Below are 9,988 nucleotides of genomic sequence, written 5' to 3'. Positions count from 1 at the left end.
TCTGTTTAACTTTTATCAGAATCTGTACAGAAAAACTGTTTAGGACAACACCAGCTTCTGAAAACATGTCTTAATGGATATTCGATTGTCCTTGAAATTCTTTATTGAATTCATCTTCACAAATCTGATAAAATGCATAAACCAACTGCTTATAATGAATATATACTAAGACTGAATTATCCTATTTAACAGTTTTATAATTTAACATGATTCATCAGTATATTTTGTAGGGTCAGAACATGGAGATTGTAATGTTGAGGAGGTAGCCATAGCTTTTCAAAATGTCAGTAGGCACTTAAAGTGACAGCATGCAGGACTGATGTGAAAAATACATTGAAAGAGACGATGCAAAGCTTCATATTAATATTGCACAGTCTGTGATTTCAAATTGTGTTTATCAATACTTTCCCAGTTTTAGTTATGAGACCATTTAAATATGTCATGTTACTTTTTTCCCAATAAAACATATACAATATGCTGTTTACATTTACTATTGAGTGGATAAAAAAGTCACAAGAATCAAGTTAATAAATTACATTACATTACATGTTAAACTAATATTCCAGTAAAGAAAAACTCAATATGGTTTACAATATTTGTAAACACAGAAAAACTCAAAAAAGAAAAGTCATTAGTGGATCTGTATGTATAACTTTTTCTTAAACTTGAACTAAGTAACAAATAAATATACAAATGAATCTGTGCCTGACCTCAAATATTATTTCACCACCACTTGGTTTGACCTGATGGAAGTCCTTCCTCATGCACATTTTAATAGACACCAGTGTCAGAATAATTAATAAATAAAAGGTTATTGTTCCAAGAATGACATAACAGGCTTTTCACCTAAAATGATTGGATTATGCTTGAAATATTTTGAATGTTGCAAAAATCTCTATACTTTTACCTTAGATATTTAATTACATTTGAAGGAAAGTAGTGAATGTTTAAACAGGGACTTTTACTGGACTAATATTGTACCTCTTGTTTGCAAATTATTATGAGCCACCTTCCATAAAATTAAACATACATTTCTCAAATTCATATTTTTTTTAGTTTCAGTAATGTATCATATCACTGGCTGCAGATGTCAGAACTCATATAGTTGGAACTTGGCATTAACAGACTGTAGCTGTCAGAGACCAGGTTAACCTAACCTTGGTGAGTCAACATCACTTTTCCAATGGGTACAAATGATAAAACACATAGATCTTAACTGCAATCATCTAGTTAATAATACATTTTGAGATCCTCGTACTGTCAGCAGAAATTTTGCTTTAAAAGGCATGCTCGTTGCTGTAGACTTCACATTCCACCAGCCATGAGACTGGTTGTACTTTCCCTGGCTCTAGCCCTTGTGGGTAAGTAAATTTTTTTTATGAAAAATTATTATATATTTTTCAGTAATATTTGCACAATATTTTTATATTGAACTCTATATAGCTTTAAATAGAATGCAATAGTGGTAAATGTGTATGGATGGAGAATCAAAGTAACATAATCAGAAATTGCATTTCTGCTAAAGCATGTATTGCACGAGATAAAAGTAATTTATTCCAAACAAGTGCTTATTTGTTTGAATTGTGCTTCTTTTAAAAATACAATTTTTATAAATCTCCTTTTTTTTTTCTTCTAACAGCTGGTCAGCATGTCAACTTTAGTAAGTAAAGCAGATTAGCTTTATGTACCTTATGTACCTTAAACACACTTTGCAAGCCAGAATATTTTCATTAACATTTTTTATCTCCCACCTCTTAATAGTCCCAGAGTTTGCTGCCAATAAGAACTATGTGTACAACTATGAGGCGCTTCTCTTGGGTGGCCTTCCAGTGGAGGGTCTGGCCAGGGCTGGTGTGAAAGTCAACAGCAAAGTGGTCATCAGTGCCATGGCTGAGAACACCTTTCTGATGAAGGTACCTCTGCATTCATTAGTGCATTCTGTGTACTTTAAATGTAAAAACTAAAAAAATCAAACAGTATACACAGTATATACTTCTTTATGGTCAATGCAGTGGTTCTTCACTGATTTCAAATCAAACAACATTTCTAATTAGTATTTATGTTCTGACATTAATAATAGAAAATATATATATTGATATATAATATATATCAATATACATAATAATAATAAAAACATATATTCATTAGGTGTAATAAACTGATTTAGAGACATACAAACCTTTTTGTTTTGTAGCTCATGGATCCAGAGATTTTTGAGTACAGTGGTGCCTGGCCCGGTGATGCTTTTGTTCCAGCTACCAAGCTCACCGCTGCATTGGCTGCTCAGCTCCTAACGCCCATCAAGTTTGAGTATGCTAATGGTGTGGTAGGCAAGGTGTGGGCTCCTGCTGGAGTCTCTGCTACTGTTCTGAACGTCTTCCGTGGTATCCTCAACATCTTTCACATGAACCTCAAGAAGACACAGAATGTTTATGAGATGCAAGAGGTGAGAGAGTGGCCATACATACATTTTCATATTCACAAGTTTTATTACACATGGCGTTGACTCACGTATACCTGCTTTCCAAAGGCTGGAGCTCAGGGTGTGTGCAAGACCCATTATGTCATCAGTGAGCATGCTGAAGGACAACACATTGCTGTCACAAAGTCCAAGGATTTGACCAACTGCCAGGAGAGGATTGTTAAGAACATTGGCTTGGCATATGCTGAGAAATGCTTTGAATGTCAGCAGGTAAAGCTGAAATAGAAAACAACAGAAGATTTACCATTTACATGACGCTTTTAATGCTATGAATATATTAATATCCTGGACCATGAACACTGGTGAACCGTTGCAGAGAGAAAAGGTCCTGGCTGGAGCTGCCACCTACAACTACATCCTAAAGCCAGGCGCCACTGGAGCTTTGGTTGCTGAAGCCACCGTCCGGGAGCTTCACCAGTTTGCACTAGCCCGCCACATGGAAGGAGCAGCACATATGGAAGCAAGGTATATCTAACACTCCTTTGTACGTTTTTGAGAGAGGCTTCACATTGGGGACATTGTTTTTACATGTTGTGTCCCTTCAATTCCAGACAAACCATCGCCTTTGCTAAATTTGCCGATGCTGCTGTAGCACCAGCCAAAGCTGATTATGTGGCTCGTGGGTCTCTGCAGTACGAATTTGCAACTGAAATCCTGCAAACGCCAATTCAGCTGCTCAAGATAAACAATGCAAAGGCTCAGGTACCATTATTATACCTGTTTAAACTGAGGAGACAACATTTACACGCAATAGATATTTCGCCATCTCACGTACATCTCATGGATGTTACTTGTTACAGATTGTGGAGATTCTTCATCACCTGGCAGCAAACAACATGGTCATGGCTCATGAAGATGCCCCTCTGAAGTTTATACAGATGGTTCAGCTGTTGCGTTTTGCTGGTATGGATGAAATTGAAGCCATCTGGGCTCAGTTCAAAGGCAACCACGCACACAGGCAAGTCATTCCTCTCATTTCTCATGACTTTTGACATTGTTTTATTGAATGGTCAGCAATGAGATGCATAGTGATGAACTGTATAATATACCATTCCAGACAGTGGATTCTGAATGCTGCCCCGGCCATTGGAACACCAGTTGCTTTGAGGTTCATCAAGGAGAAGTTTGTGGCAGGCGAGGTGACTATTCCTGAAGCCACCCAGGCTCTTGTGGCCGCGGTGCATCTGGTGACAGCTGATGCAGAAGCCATCAAGCATGCTGCAGTAAGTATACACCCTGTATATAATTCCTGGTCATGTACCTCTGGCAGACATCAGATTAACTATGTTCCTTATGTCCTAATAAACAGGCATTAGCGTTCCACCCAAAGGTTCAGGAGCATGCGGTTCTGCGTGAAATTGTCATGCTTGGCTATGGTACCTTTGTTTACAAGTTCTGTGCTGCTCATCCCAACTGTGCTGCAGATCATATTAAGGTAATGTAATGTCCTTTATAAAAGAAATGCAATAACTAAAGGTCATCGTTGTATGTCTGACAACAATGCAAATATATTTTCTTTAGCCCATCCATGACCTTGTGGCTACAGCAGTCGCTAATGGTGACTTTAAAGACATCGGCTTGCTTCTCAAAGCTGTGGGCAATGCCGGCCACCCTGCCAGTCTTAAGCCGATCATGAAGCTTCTGCCTGTTTTTGGAGCAGCAGCTGCCAACCTCCCTATCAGACACCAGGTCAATGCAATCTTGGCCATGAGGAACATTGCTAAAAGGGAGCCTAAACTGGTAAGAAGGACTTCCCATTTCTCCAAATGTACAAAGATGTTAGTCGTTTCATTTTAAAATTCCTTTTCATCATTCCTCCTGTGATACAGGTGCAACCAGTGGCCCTGCAGCTTCTCATGGACAGGACTCTTCACCCAGAGATCCGTATGGTTTCTTGCATTGTGCTGTTTGAAACCAGGCCCACAATCGCATTGGTGGCCACCGTAGCCAACATGTTGAAGAGGGAGACCAGCATGCAGGTGGTGAGCTTTGTCTACTCCCACATGAAGTCCCTGACCAGGAGCACTGCCCCTGACTTTGCTCATGTGTAAGTGTCTCTGGCACTATCAGTGTCAACCACGGTCATCATGGAATGGAACTTAAATTACGCTTTTTCTTCCAATAGTGCTGCGGCCGCCAATATTGCCATGAAGATCCTGAACCCCAAACTGGACAGATTGGGCTACCGTTTCAGCAAAGCCATCCACGCCGACTTCTATCATTGTAAGAAAACCTGTTCTTCCTGATTTACTTCATAAGTAGAAATTCATGGGAAATTGTGGCAAGCTGTCATGGCTGCATATTTACGAAACTGGATTGTCTTTTTCTTTAAGATCCTCTTATGGCTGGTGCCGCTGCCAGTGCTTTCTTTGTCAATGATGCTGCAACTGTTATGCCAAGAGCTATTGTTGCCAAGGCCCGAACATACTTTGCTGGAGCTGCAGCTGATTTCTTGGAAGTGGGTGAAAGTTTGATCAGTTTTATTCTGTAATAGTTCATGTGGTCAGTCCTAAATGCATTCATTTGTCTTAGGTTGGTGTGAGAACTGAGGGTCTTCAGGAGGCTCTTCTGAAAACTCCCGGCATGACCGAAAACACTGACAGGTTAACCAAGATGAGGCGTGTTCTCAAGGCTGTAAGTTATGGGTCATACAAAATCTCCCTCTTTCAGATGAGTGGAATTTTGAAAATGTTTTACTTTTTTCACAGTTGACCCAGTGGAGGGCTCTGCCCACCAGCCAGCCCCTGGCATCAGTTTACATCAAATTGTTTGGACAGGAAATTGCCTTTGCCAAGATTGACAAGGACTTTATTGATCAGGCAATCGAGGTATGCAATTTTTTTATTCTAACCATTAAACCTTGTCATGTTCTTGGGCTTGTGTCACATGGCTCTGATGTGTCCTCTCTTGACAGTATGCCACTGGAGCTGCTGCTCATACCACGCTGAGGGACGCTATTCGGGCCCTGCATTCTGGAGTTGCCATCTATCATGCTATGCCAATGCTGACAGCTGAGGTGCGTCACATCTTCCCCACCGCTGTGGGAGTTCCCATGGAGCTGAGTCTGTACAAAGCAGCCGTGGCCACTGCCAACATGAATGGTAGGGTCTGCATCCATTAACAAACATGCATTGCTTTTGTGCCCGGGAGCAGATTGCCTGACTCTTTCCCTACTCTCTCTGAATTCACAGTACAAGCCGGTTTAGCACAAGGCGCTGCTGAAAACTTCCACCTGGGTAACCTGATACAGTCTGAAGTTAGGTTACAGGCCCAGATCACCCCAAGGTTCGTTTTATTATAAGAACATCTCTTAATATACATTATTCACCCCCTCCACCAAAGTAAACATCACTTTTTGCATTCATCTAGTGTTGCCATGCACACGTTTGCTGTTATGGGAGTGAACACCGCTTTTATTCAAGCTGCTGTGATGGCCAGAGCGAAGGTCCACACTGCGCTACCTATGAAGGTGGCTGCTAAATTTGACTTTGCCAAAATGAACTTCAAGGTGGAAGCAATGCCTTTTGCAGTAGCAGACCACATTGCAGCTATCCGGTAAGTACATCTAAAAAATGTAGAAAATCATGTTGTTTATAGTTCATCTTTTAAAATGTCTTTCTCTTTGCTCACCGACAGTGTTCAGACCTTTGCTGTTGCCAGAAATGCTGAGGACTTAGCAGGTGAAAGAATGACACCTTTGGTTCCTGCAGCGGCTGCTGCACAGCTTTCCGATCAGAGGTTCACCTCCAAAGTGGCTGAAATTGGTGGTCTGGTAAGAGCTCTTTTTTTTTTACATTTAACTCTGGATTACATTATTGAAAAATGCAAAAAATTACATAAAACTTTTAATCTTATTTTTCCAGTCAGGTTCATCTGAAGTTGTTTACTCTGATGTGTCAGCCGAAGCCAAGCCGGCACTGAGGGCCGCTGTACCCGTCCGAAAGGCCATTTGCTTCCCTGCCGCAGTCTTTGGAATTAAGGCCTGCTGTCGGATCACTTCTACCAATGCTGCCTTTATTAGACAGGAACCCCTTATGAACCTGTTTGGCGATCATGCTGTGATTGTTGCTGTGGAAACAGGCAAGGATTAGTGACACCAACATTGTTCTGAAGTTCTTTTCTATTTTAGATGTTAACTGTTAATGCTTCTCTATTCGCAACAGAGGGCCAGGCTGTTGAAAGAGTTGAATTTGAGATGCAGATCGGCCCTGAAGCTGCAGGCAAGCTCGTGAAAGAAATCAAACTGAGTGAGGCGGCAACTCCTGAGCTGAGCCCTGTCCTCCTGAAACTGAAGAGGCTCTTGGAATCAGGAAGGAGGAACAGCTCTTCTTCCAGCTCCAGCAGCTCATCTAAGTCTTCCAGCTCTGTGTCTTCCAGCTCTGCCTCCTCTTCTTCGTCTTCCTCATCATCCCAGGCTGTGGATAAGAAGCTGAACGTGAAAGCCCAAGCTAGTAGGAAAAACAATCGACGCAGCAGCAGCAGCAGCAGTAGCAGCAGCAGTAGCAGCAGTAGCAGCAAGAGCAGCAAGAGCAGCGCCAGTGGCAGCAGCTCCAGCAGTGCATCAAACAGCTGGTCTACATCTTCCAGCTCTTCCAGTTCCTCCAGAGGGTCCAAGGTGGGACTGAGTACTTATTTAAATTTATTAAAAACCTGTTACAGCAGAAACTGTCATTAAACCTCCACTTTCCATTTTATTTTGTCCATGCAGCAAGAACTGTTCAGAACAAAGTTCACCAAGAACCACATGCATCTGGTAATGACTTTTTAACCATTTCTCGTAATAAAAAAAGATAGATGTTTATTGTTTCCTAAAATATTTAAATATATGTCCTACAGCACAAGACCAGTTTACGTGCAAGCCGAAGCAGTGCAAGAAGCTTTGAAGCCATCTACAGCAAGGTAACGGCTTTAAATTGCATGTGTCCCACATGTTTCATCTGTCGTCTATAGCACAACAAATACTTTATAGGTGTCAATTTGCCATAATTCAATCTTTTGTTGGGCAAGTAAGAGTGAAGATTATATTCTTGTAAAGCCTGTTTATGCTTCTCTGTAATGACATAATGTTATACGTTTTATCAGGCTAAATACCTTGGGGAAAACCTAGATCCAGTTGCAGTCGTCATCCTCCGTGCTGTGAAAGCCGACAAAAAAATACACGGATACCAGGCCGCCGCCTATGTGGACCATGCAGCCGACAGGGCACAGATCATCATCAATGCCTTGGCAGAGGACAACAACTGGAAGATGTGTGCTGATGCTGTTCTTCTGAGCAAACACAAAATCATGGTAGGGTTGCATCCAGACCAAATATTAAACGACATGAAAACACAAAACATATTAAATACTACACATATTTAAAATAGGCCAAGCTTGCATGGGGTGTTGAATGCCAAGAGTATGCAGCAATCATCAAGGCTGAGAGCGGTGCCCTCGGCCCACATCCAGCTGCTCGTCTGAAGGTGCAGTGGGTGAAGATCCCAGGCATTTTTGCTCATTATGGAAAGAGGTATGTGTTCATAGGATTCATTTCCACCAAAATTGTCCAAATTGGCATTTTAAACACCCCTGTGCTTGTTGATCTTAGAGTTGCAGATTACATCCCTGGTGCCGCCTTCATGGCTGGAATGAGAGTGCATCGTGCTGACAACGATGACAAAGCAATCCAAGTGTTGATGGCTGTACAGGCTCAGAGGGTCCTGAATATCATTGTGAAGACACCAAAGGTAAAAGTCAGCACAATGGCACATGTTAATGAGTTTTGGCATTGTTTGGTGTTCTTCATGAAATGCTCCTGTGCTATGTGCTATGCAGATGACGCTCTCAAATCTGATCGTGCACCTGCCCATCACCCTGGCAATCGGAGGTGAACAAGCTCTCCAAGCCATTCAAACAGAACGTGCAGCTGACAGCATAAGATTGCTTTACTCTGCCGCCACTGCTGGTTAGTGTTACGAATGTGAAATATCTCGCTTTCATGACTCTCAACCCTGACGCTGAACTAAATCTTGCTCATTAATTAATATTTGACCAGCCCAGTGCAGCATGGTCGGACGCACACTGACCACCTTCAACAACAGAAGGTACAACAATGAGCTGCCCTTCGCTTGCTACCAAGTTCTGGCTCAGGACTGCACGCCCGAGCTGAAGTTTATGGTTCTGATGAAGAAAGACGCAGCAACCGAAGAGAACCACATAAATGTTAAGATTGCCAACATGTACGTAATGTACATTTTCAAAGCTGAAATGTCTGTTTGGTTATATGTGCCAGTTGTTCATAATTTACTGTTGTTTTTTTCTCCATCACTCCCAGTGACGTCGATATATTTCCAGCGGGCAGTGCTATGATGGTTAGGGTTAATGGAATGGACATTCCTTTCGCCAATTTGCCATATAAACATCCTGCAGGTGCCATCATCCCCCATCTTTAATGCTTCAGCCTATGCAAAAAGAATGAATTCATTTGTAAGGCTGTGAAATATCTTTACCTTCATGTGATTTTCTTGCAGAGAACATTGCCATAAGACCAGAAGGTGATGGTCTGGCCCTAGTTGCTCCTGGCCATGGCCTTGAGAAGGTTTATATTGCCAAGGACATGTGGAAGGTAACGTAAAAGAGAGATTTACCACAGTAATACCCTGTTTTCATATACAGAAAAACTAAATATACATACATATATATTGTCTTCAGATTGAAGTTGCAGACTGGATGAGAGGACACACCTGTGGACTCTGTGGAAGGGCTGATGGAGAGATCAAGCAGGAGTTCTACACACCCAGCAGTTTTGTGACCAAGAATGCGGTCAGCTTTGCCCATTCCTGGGTGCTTCCTAGTCAAACCTGCCGTGATGCCAACCGTAAGAGAGCCACTGCTGTTTAACGACTGAATGAAACATGCCCATGCCTGCTGCGAATAATCAAGATCTCAACTGCTTTTGTTGCAGAATGTCTCATGACACACAAGACTGTGAAGCTGGAGAGGAACATGGATGGACAGGTGTCTACATGCTACTCCATTGAGCCTGTACTGCGCTGTCTGCCTGGCTGTTCTGCAGTGAGAACTGTCCCAGTGACCGTTGCATTCCACTGTCTGGCCAATGGTGAGTATTGATGACTTGACTTGAGCGGTGGGGTGGAGGGCATTGTCTATTTTATGTAAACTGACTTTAATCTGCTCTGTCTCAGACTCACATCGTTCCAGTTCTCGGGATTTCAGCATCATGTACGACAAGCGTGTGGACCTGCGTGACACTTCAGATGCCCATGTGGCCTGTCGTTGCTCTGAGCAATGTGCATAGATCATCAATATAATTCCTGTAAATTCTACTTTTGACATGTACTTAGATCCATAATTAACTAAATGTTTATTACCATTTTTTTTTTTTTTTGAGTTTTGGAAAAAAAAGAAAATTAATAAAATCACCACTCTTGCATTATCATTTTTGCATTATGAAGTCTTCATTTAAAAAATACCTTAAATCAAATATTAACTTGTCACAACAATGGG

General features: G+C 41.7%; 1 protein-coding gene across 1 annotated transcript; it reads left to right on the top strand.

The window, feature by feature from the left end:
- The first annotated feature begins 1,309 nt into the window (after positions 1 to 1,309).
- Positions 1,310 to 9,779, top strand: LOC114801945 (vitellogenin-like). Its single transcript, XM_029000455.1, has 35 exons — positions 1,310 to 1,361; positions 1,640 to 1,660; positions 1,762 to 1,913; positions 2,195 to 2,446; positions 2,531 to 2,692; positions 2,799 to 2,947; positions 3,034 to 3,184; positions 3,283 to 3,444; positions 3,544 to 3,705; positions 3,792 to 3,917; positions 4,004 to 4,222; positions 4,312 to 4,529; positions 4,608 to 4,705; positions 4,816 to 4,940; positions 5,015 to 5,116; positions 5,191 to 5,310; positions 5,397 to 5,583; positions 5,674 to 5,767; positions 5,852 to 6,037; positions 6,119 to 6,254; positions 6,346 to 6,546; positions 6,612 to 6,877; positions 6,956 to 7,097; positions 7,191 to 7,235; positions 7,319 to 7,381; positions 7,565 to 7,771; positions 7,849 to 7,991; positions 8,070 to 8,208; positions 8,297 to 8,426; positions 8,517 to 8,700; positions 8,796 to 8,890; positions 8,992 to 9,086; positions 9,173 to 9,338; positions 9,426 to 9,581; positions 9,667 to 9,779. Exons 1-35 carry the CDS (start codon positions 1,322 to 1,324, stop codon positions 9,777 to 9,779), a joined length of 5,007 nt encoding a protein of 1,668 aa, XP_028856288.1. The 5' UTR covers positions 1,310 to 1,321.
- Positions 9,780 to 9,988: the final 209 nt, after the last annotated feature.

The sequence above is a fragment of the Denticeps clupeoides genome, chromosome 13, assembly GCF_900700375.1.
Source record: "Denticeps clupeoides chromosome 13, fDenClu1.1, whole genome shotgun sequence".
Taxonomy (NCBI): domain Eukaryota; kingdom Metazoa; phylum Chordata; class Actinopteri; order Clupeiformes; family Denticipitidae; genus Denticeps; species Denticeps clupeoides.
The sequence above is the reverse complement of the archived record's forward strand: the minus strand, read 5'-3'. Positions and strand labels throughout refer to the sequence as shown.